Source organism: Rhinoderma darwinii, chromosome 3, assembly GCF_050947455.1.
Source record: "Rhinoderma darwinii isolate aRhiDar2 chromosome 3, aRhiDar2.hap1, whole genome shotgun sequence".
NCBI lineage: Eukaryota > Metazoa > Chordata > Amphibia > Anura > Rhinodermatidae > Rhinoderma > Rhinoderma darwinii.
Genome location: NC_134689.1, coordinates 382,344,802 through 382,361,812, shown reverse-complemented (window position 1 = coordinate 382,361,812; position 17,011 = coordinate 382,344,802). Strand labels below are relative to the sequence as shown.

The window sequence follows — 17,011 nt, the reverse complement described above, 5'->3', positions numbered from 1 at the left end:
CAAATGAGGCTTGCAAAAGTACAACTGGGCGTGTTGAAAAGTAAAAGTACAACTGGGCGTGTATTATGTGCGTACATCGGGGCGTGTTTACTACTTTAGCAACTGGTGAAGATCACCTGTCTCACTGGGAAATTGGGTCAGGGGACCACATTGGTGTACACCACCGGTTGGAGCTAGAATGAAATAGGGATGGGAAAGGGGAAAGATGTGGTCTAATGTGAAATTAATAAATAACCTTTATTGATTAACATTAAAATGTATAAAAGTTCATTGGTGCAAACTGGTATGTGTGAGTGACCCCCAAACTCACATACCATTAACCCGAAATATGGTGTAAATTGAGTGGGATCACTAATTTATTTTAAAGCGATTCCACCAACGCTAATGTTCCATTAGAGTGCAATAATCGCTGCACTACAATGGGAATTGGAATTCAAAATAAACGAATGGAATCAAATTGACAGTGTCAACTGATTAAACTGGTCCGTGCTGGACAAGTGGGCTCATATAATGATTGCTGCACTGTGGTATTGACAGGCAGCTAGGTGGACTAAAATAGCCCTACACTGACTGAATGGGTATGCATGAAGTAAACCACATGCACACCCTGCGTTTTTGCTGCGTTATTGATAGACAGCAATCAACACTCAAAGATTGAGTGGTTGAGTGATTTCACTTAGTGTTAGATACAATGTTTGTCACCATTGTTTAATTATTGTGCACACTTAGCTGAACTATGAATAGGAACCGTTAATGGTTATTTTTATTATATGTATTGAGTTTGTAACCTTCCGTTTTTGTGGCTCCAGATGGAATAAAGTGAAGTCCAAATAACGGTTCAAATAATATGTCAGCTAAGAATATAGGCTGTGCTGGAACGTAGTTTTTACTGTTATTGCTGCGCTGTTGGACCAGCAAGCAGCTAATTGAAGTCAGAGTGAGCCCTGCAGTAACTAGATGAGCAGTGGTGATCGAACCACATGCACATCTAACGTTACTCCAACGTTTATTATAGGCAGTTGATTATCGAGTGCGCCTTCACATCGCTGTCTGCCTGGGGAGCAGCGATGTAGAGAGCGATTGTGATATGCGCCACCTCCGCTGGAGAACCCAGAAGCGGTGAGCTACATTCGCTCACTAAATCGTGTCAGTTGCCAGAGCGATTATTGAATAAGTCCTCTCCACTGACTCAGTATGAGGGCTGAGTGAATGGGTAGGATGATGGGAGCTCTGGTGCCGAGACCCCACAGCCTCGCTACACCTCGCCTGAGGTCTAAGCCCGTGGGTGAGGATTCACACCGGGAAGATCGTACAGGGGTTACTGGTCGACTGACCATATGATAGCGGGAGGTGGGAGAGATATGCCCCAGCTTTTCAGAGTAAGGCAGCAAGACACGCTGTAATTGATATAGCGCACTGAAGTAGCTGACAGTTGTCAGCTGTCAGCCGTGTTGTATAGCGTGGTCTGTTATGAGCTGAACAGAAGCAGCTCTGATTAATTGTAAGCACCAATGAATAGTGGATATAGCACCCGACGCGCGTTTCGCCAGAATTCTGGCTTCTTCCAGGGGTCTACTACTTTTACTAGCTGGGCGTTCTGACGAGAAGTATCATCCACTTCTCTTCAGAACGCCCAGCTTCTGGCAGTGCAGACACAGCGTGTTCTCGAGAGATCACGCTGTGACATCACTCACAGGTCCTGCATCGTGTCGGACGAGCGAGGACACATCGGCACCAGAGGCTACAGATGATTCTGCAGCAGCATCAGAGTTTGCAGGTAAATCGATGTAGCTACTTACCTACAAATGCTGATGCTGCTGCAGAATCAACTGTAGCCTCTGGTGCCGATGTGGCCGTCACGATGCAGGACCTGTGAGTGACATCACAGATCTGCACTGCCAGAAGCTGGGCGTTCTGAAGAGAAGAGGATGATACTTCTCGTCAGAACGCCCAGCTAGTAAAAGAAGTAAAAACGCCCCGATGTACGCACATAATACACGCCCAGTTGTACTTTTACTTTTCAACACGCCCAGTTGTACTTTTGCAAGCCTCATTTGCATAAATACAAAAATGGCCATAACTTGGCCAAAAATGCTCGTTTTTTAAAAATAAAAACGTTACTCTTATCTACATTGCAGCGGCGATCTGCTGCAATAGCAGATAGGGGTTGCAAAATCTGGTGACAGAGCCTCTTTAAGCATCTTTTATGGGTCCAGGTACTCTATAACTTATCCAAAGAGAAAATATTGGAGTGTAAATTCATGAACTTAGATGTGATCGATAGCAGCTTGATCCTGCGTTCACCGAAGCCGTCAGTCCTGCTGACATGACGAATTCGGGTTTGAGCGCAAGATATAGCTGCTCTGTGTATGGGATACAAAGCAGCTGTATCTCAAAAAGTAAAAAAAGTTGTTAAAAATGCCAAAAATATGTTGTTTTATTTTGAAAAATATGTGCTCAGAGGTTTACATCGCTTTTAATCTTTATTCCGAGGTGCATCCGTTCTCTGCGCTGCGGGGCGCGATATCACGCATCCCCATAGACTAGAGTCTATGGAGGGTTGCGTGAAGCGTTAAAAAATAGGACATGTCCTATTTCCTCACTGACCCTTCACACGGTCTGTTGAAACAACGGCCATGTGAATGGCCACATTGAATTATTTAAGTCTGTGTTACGGCCGTTGTTTCAACAGCCATCACACGGACGTTTAACACGTTGGTGTGAATAAGGCCTTAGTCTTTAACATCCTAATTTACCTTTTATCTGGTTATAAAACAGATGAGACTGTTGTGAATGACTGAACCCATTCCTTCATGTCACATAGGCCGATAGACACCTGACACCGGGAGGCCGCCATAGTTATCGTGAATAGTCACACGCCAGTCTTAATATAAACAAACTTGGAGTGATATGCACCTATTTTACTAAAATGTGCACGCCTCTTACAGGCTATGTAAACTTTTGAAAGGAAATTTTTTTTTTTATAAAAAGGTTAGTCAGTGTGATTAGTGCAACGTTCTAAATAGTTTTTATTAAAAAATATTTGTAATTTTTTAGATACAGCTGCCCTGTATTCTGTAGACAGCTGTGGCTTTTACTAAATCCTGCTCCCGTCAGGTCCGTAGGACTGACGGATTCAGTGACAGGGAGTCAGTCACGCAGGAGCCACCTGTAATCTATCACATCTAGGTTCATAATTTAGATGTGATAGATTACAGGTGGATCTAGATTTTTTTTTAGAAGTAAAAAACTCAAAATGCACTGTTTCAAATTATTATGCACAACAGAGATCAAAACATTTTAACGGTTGTAAAGAGAAGTAAAATGGTCATTTGTTGAATTTGCAGCATCAGGAGGTCATATTTACAGAAATCAAAAGCTCTTTCAATCAAAAAGAACTTAGCAGGCCAAGTTACATGTTAACACAGGACCCCTTATCTGATATCACCTTCACAATTCTTGCATCCATTGAATTTGTGAGTATTTGGACAGTTTCTGCTTGAATATCTTTGCAGGATGTCAGAATAACCTCCCAGAGCTTCTGTTTTGATGTGAACTGCCTCCCACCCTCATAGATATTTTGCTTGAGGATGCACCAAAGGTTCTCAATAGGATTGAGGTCAGGGAAACATGGGGGCCACACCATGAGTTTCTCTCCTTTTATGCCCATAGCAGCCAATGACACAGAGGTATTCTTTGCCACATAAGATGGTGCATTGTCATGCATGAAGATAATTTTGCTACGAAAGGCACGGTTCTTCTTTTTGTACCACGGAAGAAAGTGGTCAGTCATAAACTCTACGTACTTTGCAGAGGTCATTTTCACACCGTCAGGGACCCTAAAGGGGCCTACCAGCTCTCTCCCCATGATTCCAGCCCAAAACATGACTCCGCCACCTCCTTGCTGACGTCGCAGCCTTGTTGGGACATGGTGGCCTGTCACCAACCATCCACTACTCCATCCATCTGGACCATCCAGGGTTGCACGGCACTCATCAGTAAACAACACGGTTTGAAAATTAGTCTTCATGTATTTTTGAGCCCACTGCAACCGTTTCTGCTTGTGAACATTGTTTAAGGGTGGCCGAATAATAGCTTTATGCACACTTGCAAACCTCTGGAGGATCCTACACCTTGAGGTTCGCGGGACTCCAGAGGCACCAGCGGCTTCAAATACCTGTTTGCTGCTTTGCAATGGCATTTTAGCAGGTGCTCTCCTAATCCTATTAATTTGTCTGGCAGAAACCTTCCTCATTATGCCTTTATCTGAACGAACCCGTCTGTGCTCTGAATCAGCCACAAATCTTTTCACAGTACGATGATCACGCTTAAGTTTTCTTGAAAAATATCCAATGTTTTCATACCTTGTCCAAGGTATTGCACTATTTCACGCTTTTCGGCAGCAGAGAGATCCTTTTTCTTTCCCATATTGCTTGAAACCTGTGGACTGCTTAATAATGAGGAACGTCCTTCTTAAGTAGTTTTCCTTTGATTGGGCACACCTGGCAAACTAATTATCACAGGTGTCTGAGATTGATTACAATGGTCCAAAGAGCCCTAAGACACAATACCATCCATGAGTTTAATTGAAAAACTAATAATTAAATGTTTATGAAACTTAAATCCAATGTGCATAATAATTTGGAACACGGTGTAGAGAAAACAGAGCAGCTGTATCCCAAAAAGTAAAATACATTTTTAATATAAACTATTTAGAAAGTTGCACTAATCACACTGACTGACCTTTTTTATTTTAAAAAAATTGCCTTTCGAAGGCTTACATGGCCTTTAATAAATAAGGAATCTCTGGCTCTCCGTGCACCATAGAGTCCAATTTACTCCAGCAATAAGCGGGCGTAGATTTGTGCCATAAACTACGCCAGTTACTGTAGTAAATCATGATATTTTTTTTTCTGGCTGTGGTGGCCACGCCCCCTTTTGAAAATCAACGCTCACCTGTTAAAGTACCGGATGCAGTGTACAAGTTAAAAAAGGCGCAAATATTTATGCAAAACAGGCATGTGCCAATATGTACTGCTTTTTTTGCCAGAATATTGGTGTTCAGTGTTTAATAAATTCCTGTTTAGTCTTTTGTTGGAATCTCCCCATGGCGGTCTTAGTAAGAATGCTATAGTCCTCCTACAGTCCATCCAGGGGGTTCGTGGCTGCTTGTATAAGGTGGAGAACTTCTCTAACAAATAAATTATCTTTTAACTTTCGTGTAACTTGACATCTACTCTTGTATCTACCCTGTGATTAAATGTTTTGTAATTTATTCTTGGATTTTGTCTAAACAGGTCCCTCGATCTACTCCAGAACTGCTGCTGCCAGGGCAGATTCCTGTATATGATCAGGTTTGATCTACTTTTCTTTTTAGGGGTATTCCAGCCTACAGCATTTTTCACCTACCAAGTGGAATAGGGGATAAATTCAAGATTGGTGGGGTCTGACCGCTGGGACCCCACCGATCTGTAGATACCTGATACCTGGAAGCAGTCATAGTAATCATGAATACTCTTACGGGCAGATTTACTAAAACTGACGTTTTATACACCAGTCCTAAGTTTTTGCTCTGCTGGAGTAAGATGCAACAGATTTATTAAGAGGCGCACTCCTTTGAATAAGTCTAATACATCTTCCCACTGGCCGTGTGGCGCAATTAACATCACCGTGCTCCATCTATCCCCACCTGGAAGAAAATAATTTAAAAAAAGGATACTCACCTCGCCGCTCCTCTTCTTTTCTCCTCTACCCTCCCAGCGTGCGTCCGCTCATACAAGGTCCTGACGCCAAGCAGCATCAGGGACTTATATGCGACGCACCACTTTATATCATTACTGCTGCGTGACATTCAATGTCCTGACACTGCCCATCGTCAGTACGTTGTATTGGCCACCACTCGCAGCGGGAGCCTGATGGGACCTGGAGGGGAGAAGAGGAGTAGTAAGGTGCATATAAATTTTTATTTTTTTATTTTTAATTGTCCAAATGGTGGGGGGGTAGTCCGATAGGGAGGTCAAGATACGGGATCCGGGACATGCGCCTCTACCTTGCTACACACAACAGAGTGAAATTTCCACTATAATTTACGTAATTTATAATAAATTTGTTGGGTCGCTGTGATCCCTCCCATGTTTGCAAAGCCACGCTGCCTTTTAAAAAAATTGAGACTTTTGGGGCTTTTTGCAACTTTTTTACGTCAGAAAGATTAATAAATTCCCCCTTAGTCTTTTAACACCAAAAAGTTCACCAAACAGTCACGTAATCTTACTCCTGAATACAGTGCCATAAAAGAAAAGAGGGGTCCCATACCAAAGATCATCCTCGGCCCTGCATCATTCATCCTCGGCCCTGCATCATGATGCCCCAATTTAACTACTGAGCATAGACGGGTGTGGTGTTTGTCCATTCCCTTCCCAGTTATTTGGGCCAATTCCCCACCCCTTTGCTTGCTAACAATGTAGTTCCTCTGGAGAGAGAGAGGAGTCCAGCACAGAGAATAGGACCAATCCAGCAGCAAAGAGAATAGGACCAACCAGGGCTGGGCGCCATAGGAGCCGCGGCGGTCTCTCTCTCTTTTATGTATGCCCTTGCTTGACTATTTTTCATCGAGGCAAGGAATTACAATGTTCACACTGAAGGTCACCTACATCAGTATCTGTGACCTGAAAAACTCCTTACGCTATGTTCACACGTTATGGTCAATTTGGGGATTTTCCAGACATTTTTGAGAAAATTTAGGCAAAAATGAGAATTGATAATGCTTCACTGTGCGTTTTAGCACAAATCATCGCAGTATTTCTACAAATTTTTTGACTACACAACAATTTTAGGTTGAACATGTTTTTTACATGTTTTAAGGGTAATTACCATGCGTTGAAAAATGTTGGTCATTAATGGTAAAATGCATGCGGTTAAACGCACACGATTTTACTCCCCGTTTTCTGTCCACACACGATCAGGGGAGATACACCCTGAGGAGGAGTTTTAATTTCAGAATCATTGACACTTGTATATTCTAGACAATAACACTTTTTTCTATGTAACATATGGAAGGATCTGTATTAATCTCTCCTCTGTTATCTTTTCAGAGACCACTAAGTATTTCGTCATTTCATCCTGGATTTATTATCCCAGAGGTCAGTTTCTTTTTCTGTTTTTCTTCTCCTTTCTTACTTTTCAGATGTCTGTGTGTTAGGGCATGTTCACACGTGGCGGAATTGCAGTGGAATTCTCCAGCGGACATTTTTTACATTTGTTTCTATACATTTCTAGGCAAGTTAGTACAGACGTTGCGGGAAAACTCCGCTGCGGACCATAGGCTGCGTTGCGGAATTTTCAGTCCGCAGCATGCACTGTCTGTTGCGGAGAAGAAGCGGAATTTCACTGCGGATTTCAGCCTTTGCAATGCAAAAACTGAAATCTGTGGCAAGTCCGCTTTGTGTTCTGCAACGTCTGAATTACCTGTCAAATATGCAAATGCTGGTGCAGATTTGGGGCAATTACGTAACGAATCTGCACCAACATTTGCTGCGGAAAAACTCTGCCACGTGTGAACGTGCCCTAACGGTATGTATTTCTTCTGTTCTGTGTATTAGGAGTGGTTTCATGGGCCTGAGATACCAGATCTGATCGGGAAACCCAATTATGAATCGATCGATCGTTGGTTCATCATAAACCCTGAGGTATGTACTATAATACACATATGACAGGCACCAGACAAGCAATGCTTTGTAGTAACCGCTGCGTTTACCGACAGTGAACACTGGTTGGAATATACATTTCACACAACAGAGAAGACGTCAGGAATGATGGTTTATACCAAGAAAAATATATAGCTCTCCATTACCTGCTTTATAGTGATCCCAAATCCACTGCTGCCCAAATCTATAACTGCCACGTTGTATTTTCCATGAAGTATAATCTTATAATATTTCATTTGGATTAAGCTCCAATCCCGTAGATAATCTCTTATCCCTCCTATGTCTATAATACCGGTCATATCGTCCTGTTATAAAGGACTTGTTTTTTTCTCTCCTGACATTTCTGTTTTAGTAACTACATTTCTATTCCCCATAAAATAACAATGCTGTTAAACCTCTTCTTAGCACTGGGCATTTTTCCGTTCCTTTATTATTCCTCCTGGAAATGTATAAATTTGAAAGATGCAATTCCTCTTGTCAATCAGGCGTGTCCCTCCACATTCTGAAGCTGTCAGCACTGATTAGACAGGATCAGACTGTGGCCATTGACAAAGGGAATAATAGCACTACTTGTCCATTTATTAATACATTTCCAGGAGGAATAGAAGAGGAACAGCACAACGCAGATTTCTAATAAAAGATGCTCTAGTATTATTATTTTATGGGGAGCTGATTTAGTAAAACAGACACGTCAGGAGGGTTTGTCTTCTCTGATTTCCCATACACCGTGCTCAATAAGCGCTGTGTACTGAATAAAGGTAACAGCACGTGATCAGTCACTTCGCCGGTACAGCGAGACAACTGCCGGTACTAACTACCCCCAGTACACCCCTAGCTGCGCCTGACAAACCCTATTGATATAACTAATGGGGTCCAGCGGGGTTCTGTCTAGGTTTCCTTTGTTTTGTCGGCAGGAGTAGTTCTGCGTACTGCACTATTCTTGTGACAGAAACCTAAACAGACCCTCCAAATGGAACGCCAAACACAAATGTGAATATAGCCTTAGTAGCATGTGCCATATTGAAAAATATGTTGCGTCCTGAATTCAAGTGAAACACTGGCATACTGCTTGGCAGTGCCCTAATATTAGCAAATATGCCCCTGTAGGGATACCCAAACAAAGTCATATTCTCACTCTATGGGCATGGGAAGATGCAGGGAATAATTCTCTCTTTCTTACCTGTGTATTACCCATAGAAAGCTGCCCCTGTCTACTACATCTGGACGCTCCCCATTCTCCTTGGGGCACCTGTAAAAGGAATTCATCTATAAATCTAAACGAATATCCAACCGAACCTAAAGTTAGATATATTGCAGGTCACACATAACACTAATGTATAACTGCTTTATTTATCACAGGTTATTAAAGAGCATATGGAAGTGAATAGAAATGCTTTCCTCCCATACCAACATAATCCTATACCAGAGCCATCACAGACAGCACCACCTGACGATGTCATAACTGTAGACCTGACCTGTACATTCAGATGCACATTGTCAACCAAACCATTCAGGCGTCTGTATCATGGTCTCAGGTCCCGGTGTAGAAGGGCTGCTCGAAGAATAAGGGGGGCCCTCCGCTGCGCCACCAACTAACTTAACTCTGCTGTGCCACCAACTTCATCATATTAAGTGGGAGAATTCAAGGTAAGTGCAGTATATTTCTTGTATCTCTACAGACTTGTTATACTGTATCACTTATTTACTGGGCAGATTATTTTATATCTGGTACCAAAATCGAAAGTTGTCATCCAAGCAGAAATGAGATGCGCCACACAACCAAAAAATAAAAGTCCAGGATGTGCAGTATTCATACCGGTTGTCTTGACGGGCTGTTGGCAGCAATTTCCACCTTAACGTAACCTTGTGACTAACAGGAATTATTTCAAAGAAAAATACATTAAAACATATATTTGTGTCTAAAAATCACATAGAATCAGAGGTTTACACACAAAAACAATCTAAAATAATAGATCAACGTGTGAAAAAAAACTCATTAATACCACGAGCCTCGACATCAACGAGATATTGTGCTTTCTGAAATATTTAGCCGTCATTCACAAATGTGTTACAAAACATTTACTGCTCACAGCAAACAGCTACTATGCTACCAAAATCTACGCTTTCTGAGAGAGCATCACATACCATGTATAAAAACACAACGTAATCATTTATACACAACCACCAGCACGCAGCTTTACATCAAACCGTGACTATAAGCAAAAATTGCATGAAAATTCAACTTTGTGATTTCATTTCGTACCCCAGCAGACCCCTTATACAAATAAAATGTAGTGGACATAAAACTGTAAGATGTGAGGAGTTCAGACATACCACACACGTCTATGTTCACCGGTGCGTGTGTTAAAGAAACGCCAAAACCGCTGGAATGACTTTTCCAGCCCTTTTTCAGAATTAAATTTTCGTTTTTTCCTCCCCACCTTCCAAAAGCCATAACTTTTATATTTTTCCGCCGATATAGTACTATGAGGGCTTGATTTTTGCGGGATGAGTTGTAGTTTTTTGTAGCACCATTTATTTTGCCATATAATGTACTAGGAAACGAGAAAAAAAATTATTTGTGGGGTAGAAAATGAAGAAAACAGCGATTCCTCCATGGTTTTTTGCACGTCTTTTTCACAGAAATTCACTGTGCAGTTGAAACAACATGTTAACTTTATTCTGTGGGTCCATACGATTACGGCGATACCAAATATGTATAGTTTTTTCTATATTTTACTACTACAATTAAAAATCTAAGTGTAAAAAAGAAAATTTATTTTGTGTCGCCAAATTCCGAGAGCCACAACTTTCTAATTTTTCCGTCGATTAAGTGGTATAAGGGCTTATTTTTTGCGGGATAAGCTGTAGTTTTTAATAATACTATTTTGGGGTACATGCGATGGTTTGATCACTTTTTATTTCATTTTTTGTGAGAGATGAGGTGACCAAAAAATAGAGATTCTGTCGTTTACACTTTTTTTTTTTTACAGCGTTCACCGTGCGGGTTAAATAATGATATATTGTAATAGTACAGACTTTTACGGACGCGGCGATACCAATTATGTTTATTTATTTATTTTTTTACTATGCTCTAGGGGGAAAATGGGAAAAGGGTTTTTTTTTTTTAACTTTTAATTTTTTTATTTTTTTTTTACATAAAAAAAACCACTTTATTTTACTAATTTTTACTTTTTTTATTAGTCCCCCTAGGGGACTTCAACCAGCGATCGCTTGCATTATATACTGCAATACTAATGTATTGCAGTATATCGTGATTCTTACAGGCTTATATTAAGCCCTGCTGGAGGCAGGGCTTAATAGGTGTACAAAGATGGCGGACCTGGGGGCGTTCATTAGGCCCCCTGGCAGCCATAGCAACCACCGCCACCCTCGATTTTATTGGGGGGGGGGATGCGATGAGCAGTTAGAGGGGGTCGTCCCTCTCTTTCTAACGATTTAAATGCTGCGGTCACTATTGACCGCGGCATTTAACGAGTTAAACGAGCGGGATCGTATCAAGCGGGTTCACTCCGTGAGCCCATTCCATACTTCCCCTACCCAACTTTGGCTGTTGGATGTGATGACACTCACCGATCCAGTACTGTCTTCTTCCGGTGTGGTCGCTAGTCTCACAGGATCTGCAAAGGCAGAGGGATGACGTCATCACGCCACCTTCGCAGAACCCGCGAGACTAGTGACCAAACCAGAAGAAGTCGGCGGTGAATCGGTGAGTGTGTGTCGTCGCGCCGCCGATATCCAGCAAGGGAACTAGTAGTTCCCTTGCAAATCCCCATGTCACAGATCCGTTTTTAACGGTTGTTACATGTATAAACAGCCGTTAAAAACGGATCCATTGACTTCTATAGGGGCCGTCAGGGCGTTAAAACGGGCAAAAATAGGCCATGTCCTATTTTTTGACGCCCATTATTCACGAGCCGTTTAAAGAAAAAGGCCGTGTGAATACGCCCATAGAACATCATTGTTCTGAAAACGGCAGTTTTTCAATGTTGTGTGAATAAGGCCTAATACTAATAATAATCACAAATCCCTAGACCTAATCGAATGCGTTAACTAATACTGACTTTCTAGTGGAACTTGTTTGAAACTATCGTTTATGGCGACCTAAATCGTAAATGTTTTTTCTGAGGGAAACATTTTTCATCCAACAGAATTGTTTTAGGTGTTCCTCTCTCGTGATAATCGTTATCGCTATGACGGTCGCGTGTAACTGGTATCACTAGAGAAATGGTCAGCGGATTTTATGCTATAGATCGGATATGGACAGGATAGGGACAGTGTAAAATATAAAAACTTTATTGATATTTGTGTGTGCATGTGGTGCGATTGCTTGATGCGACTCATTTAATGTCGTGATCTGGACGCTGGTCAACGTCTTAGTCGTGGAGTCATTAAACGACCTAATTGGGCACAGAGGTGACTACATGAGCAGCTGCTTAGCTTCCCACTCCTTGTCTGGATTTTTTTTTTTATAGATTGATAAGTAGGGGATAACATGAACAAACAGAGATTCTCCTCTTCCGGCACACTGCTAGCACATCCCCCACTTCCCCTCCCCCTCCAGATGGACTAAAGCGAGAGCTGCAAATACATGGAGCTCCCACTTCAACCTGCTCTAACCAGGCTAGATCGCAGCTAAAGCCTCTAGTAGCCTTGACGTATCAGATATGTACTGGGCTACTAAACGGCTTATAGTATAGAGAAATATTCCAGCTCACTGGTATCCCGTGTCTCCTGTGGTTCAGAGCACGGACACCGCTCAGGCACCGCATATGGCAACAGCAAATAAAGTATGGTCCAGCGATCGACTGGGCAATGTCGGGACTTTATTGAGGGAACATTTTAAAATCCACCAGGCAAAATGAAGTAACAATACAAGACCCCTTACATGTTTAAGAACGCAGTTGGTGTTCCAGTTATAGCCATGACAAAAACGCAGTTGGCGTTCCAAACACGTAATATATAGTATTTTATTTTCAATTATAAAAGACTAATTATGGAAAAAAAGGCAATTTGGGTTTTTAAACTTTTTTTTCTTTTTGAACAACAGATTTTTTCAGTTTTTTTTTTTTTTTAGTCCCACTAGGGAACTTGATGGCCAGAATCCCTGATCGCTGTTATAATACATTACACTACTGATGTAACTGTCTTACACTATCAGGAAGCCTATTAGGACCTGCCTAATAGGCTTCCGTACATGGCAGAGCTGGAAGTCATGGTTAGGCCTCCGGTTGCCATATCAACTATCGACACCCACACGATCGCGTTGCCGGGGTACCAATAGGCTACAAACCACTTAGATGCAGAGGTCACTGTTGACAAAAATCACACTGCTGTGGGGGGATGTCAAGAAGAGGTTAAATAAAACATCTTTGCGTTCAGGAAAAAACGAACGGTCTAAAATTTGTATCGGTAATTAAAACTGAATGTAAGTATGTTTTATTTCATAAAATACAGACAATGCAATAAAATAATTTCTGCAAAGGTGTCCATAGCCTTTAAGATATCAAATTTATGCTCTGATTGGTTGTTATGTGCAATAATGCCAGATTTTACGTTATTTAATTTAGATTAATGAGTCCCATGGGTGACTTTAATATTTCACAATCTGTAACTACTCATGTTATTGACCAGCTAGTGTTATAAAGTAGAACACTATACAATGTGACTGATCTGATAATGTATTCCTACCTCATCAAGGTTATCATTGTGTTTTATCTCTACAACAGGATGAAGCCGTGGATATTGTATTATAATTTACCATTCCTCAACATCAGGAGATGTCATCTTGGATTGTCTATGGCTGCAGTGGTTCTAGAGAACAGAGGACCCTGGACTTATTCTCCACACAAAGACAGATTTGGACTAAACAACTGCAAATAATTTGAAGATCTTCAGACTTTCACCGTAATGAGCAGCAGGGCTCTGCTTTGCTCAAGACACAACTCTACTGTTTCCAAAAGACCACAAATGGAATTCCTGCACACAAAATCAAGGACACCACACATCACGTCCCCCACAAGTGCTCGTGTATACATGTGACAGGATAGTGGTAGTCAGAATTACAAAACTGCCATGACCAACCCTGTTACTGATTCCAGTGGTTCAAACATTATTGACTCTATACCGATAATTGAGGGAACTGGACCTGGAATGTTTGCAATTTCTGAGATTGAGGGAGAAAACAAGACCAACATTACAGACTTATTATTTGGAACTTTTACTGACCTCTTCCTCGCCAAAGCATTCCAAAGAATTTGTATTGGTCTCTTTTGGAAAAAAGGAGTACCAGCAAACCTAGGTCCACCCCAAAGGGATTTTTTTCTGTGCCTGTCGCTTGGCTGAGTCACAGTGCCAATCCAGATCCGGAGTCTTTGCAAAATAACTTCTCAAAGAATTACAACGGTCTTCTGCCTGTGGCTCGGCTGAGTCACAGTGCCAACCCAGACCTGGAGTGTTTTGAAAAAAAACTCAAAGAATGACAAATGTCGCCACCTGTGGCTCGGCTGTGTCACAGTGCGATTCCCAGAGTCTTTGTTATGTAACCTCTGTCTGTGGCTCGGCTGAGTCACAGTGGCAATCAAGTACCGAAGTCATTTCAAAATAACCTCACAAAGGAAAACAAATGTTGCTGTGCCAAAACAGGCTAAAAGTATTTAGGAAAAAATGTAACCGCATTCGGCTCGGCTGAGCCACAGTGCCAATTCCTGAGTCTTTGTTATGAAGCGTTTTAAAAGATGGTCTCTGCCTGTGGCTTGGCTGAGTCACGGTGCCAACCCAGACCTGGAGTCTTTGTGAAATTACTTCACAAAGAATGACAAATGTCGCTGCCTGTGGCTCGAATGAGTCACAGTGCTATTACGAAAATCTTTATGATGTAACCTCTCAAAAGATGGTCTTTACATGTGGCTCGGCTGAGTCACTATGCCAATCAAGAATCTGAGTCCTTGCAAAATAACCACATAGAATGAAAACGGTTCCTGCCTGTAGCTCGGCTGAGTCACAGTGCCATGCCAGATGCAGAGTTTTTGTGAAAAACCTAACAAGAATGACAGATGTCGCCGACTGTGGCTCGGCTGAGTCACAGTGCCAACCTAGACATTATGAATGCCACCTGCAACCAATTTATGGCAACTACCAACATGACTCAAGGCCAGCAGTTATAGACCGTCTCCAGATGAAAAGAGTATTTTCAACACCGGCATGTTCATGCACCTGATACTTATACAAGTATACCAACTTTGTGTGAAAATCTATTGTAGTCATGCTATATTAATAAAAACATTAAAAACTAAACATAGCATATTATTATATAAGTAGCACATTACTATAGTAAACTTGTCTTTACCCTGAAACTTTCTGGCATATCACACATTCTTGATTATTAGATAGGTCTGAGGAAATGCTGATGAAAGTCCTAAAAACACAATCAAACAAAGATTCAGGATTAAAATCTATAAAGCGGCTGAAAAAAACAGCTCGGCATGGGGAATTTTGCTTTGTTTGTTCCTGCCCCAAGCAACTCCCTTAAACATGTAATTCACATTGTCAACACAAGAAGGAAAAAATATGTGGAACACACACACCTGATTACACAGTCAGGGTGAGGCGTACACTTGCTGTTTTAGTCTGAGACAAGTGTACATTACTACTATACAAAGACCTATATAACCAATAAAACTTCCATACTGTGGTCAGATACCAGTTCTACATAGGTGGTCCGCAGAGTATCATCTTGTGGCAGACTATACAAGTGGATGCAGAAATTATAGACACTGGCAGAATAGACATCAATTACATTTAGTGACTCCTAGGTGATGTCTTCTTTGGAATCATTCACTTTTCTTTTCATCATTATCTGGCCAAGACTACTATGATGACATTATCTTCTAACTCAGGGGTCTCAAGCACGCGGCCCGCGGGCCGCATGCGGCCCCTGGGGCTGTCATCTGCGGCCCGCGGGACACAGAGCCGCTAGTATCGGCTCTGCTCCGAGACTCTGGAATTCCCTGACATCGCTGTCCACATATGAACAGCGATGTCTGGGGCTTCCCCAGAGCCGAAGTCCCGAGCAGAGCGCTGGTGTCGGCTCTGCTCCGGGACTCTGTGGAATTCCCTGACATCGCTGCCCATATATGGACAGTGTGTCAGGGTCTTGCCCAGAGCGGAGCAGAGCGCTGGTGTCAGCTCTGCTCCTGGACTCTGTGGAATTCCCTGACATCGCTGTCCACATATGAACAGCGATGTCTGGGGCTTCCCCAGAGCCGGAGTCCCGAGCAGAGCGCTGGTGTCGGCTCTGCTCCGGGACTCTGTGGAATTCCCTGACATCGCTGCCCATATATGGACAGTGTGTCAGGGTCTTGCCCAGAGCGGAGCAGAGCGCTGGTGTCGGCTCTGCTCCTGGACTCTGTGGAATTCCCTGACATCGCTTTCCACATATGAACAGCGATGTCTGGGGCTTCCCCAGAGCCGGAGTCCCGAGCAGAGCGCTGGTGTCGGCTCTGCTCCGGGACTCTGTGGAATTCCCTGACATCGCTGCCCATATATGGACAGTGTGTCAGGGTCTTGCCCAGAGCGGAGCAGAGCGCTGGTGTCGGCTCTGCTCCGGGACTTTGTGGAATTCCCTGACATCGCTGCCCATATATGGACAGTGTGTCAGGGTCTTGCCCAGAGCGGAGCAGAGCGCTGGTGTCGGCTCTGCTACTGGACTCTGTGGAATTCCCTGACATCGCTGTCCACATATGAACAGCGATGTTTGGGGCTTCCCCAGAGCCGGAGTCCCGAGCAGAGCGCTGGTGTCGGCTCTGCTCCGGGACTCTGTGGAATTCCCTGACATCGCTGCCCATATATGGACAGTGTGTCAGGGTCTTCCCCAGAGCGGAGTCCCGGGCAGAGCGCTATTATCGGCTCTGCTCCGGGACTCTGGGGAAGCCTCTGACATCGCTGTCCTTACATCGACAATGATGTCAGGGGCTTCCCCAGAGCAGGAGTCCCAGTGATGTCAGGAGCACAGCTGGAATCCCAGGAAGAGCCTACTAGCGCTCTGCCTGGGACTCCAGCTCTGGGCAAGCCCCTGACATCACTGGGGCAGCCTCTACAGAGGGCACTGGGGCAGCCTCTACAGAGGGCACTGGGGCAGCCTCTACAGAGGGCACTGGGGCAGCCTCTACAGAGGGCACTGTGGCAGCCTCTACAGAGGGCACTGTGGCAGCCTCTACAGAGGGCACTGTGGCAGCCTCTACAGAGGGCACTGTGGCAGCCTCTACAGAGGGCACTGTGGCAGCCTC

General features: G+C 43.2%; 1 protein-coding gene and 1 long non-coding RNA gene across 2 annotated transcripts in view; one reads left to right on the top strand and one right to left on the bottom strand.

The window, feature by feature from the left end:
- Nucleotides 1-14,985, top strand: part of LOC142748320 (uncharacterized) — a 35,143-nt gene extending 20,158 nt beyond the window's left edge. Inside the window, exons 8-12 of the mRNA XM_075855412.1 lie at nt 5,298-5,354; nt 7,092-7,139; nt 7,599-7,685; nt 9,063-9,350; nt 13,454-14,985. Coding sequence (XP_075711527.1) covers nt 5,298-5,354; nt 7,092-7,139; nt 7,599-7,685; nt 9,063-9,299 — 429 coding nt within the window. The 3' untranslated portion in view covers nt 9,300-9,350; nt 13,454-14,985. The remainder of the gene's footprint in view (nt 1-5,297; nt 5,355-7,091; nt 7,140-7,598; nt 7,686-9,062; nt 9,351-13,453) is intronic.
- Nucleotides 14,986-15,070: 85 nt separating this feature from the next.
- The window catches only part of LOC142750073 (uncharacterized), a 49,977-nt gene continuing 48,036 nt past the window's right edge, over nt 15,071-17,011 (bottom strand). The window contains exon 3 of the long non-coding RNA XR_012882564.1: nt 15,071-15,141. This is a non-coding gene — a long non-coding RNA (uncharacterized LOC142750073). The remainder of the gene's footprint in view (nt 15,142-17,011) is intronic.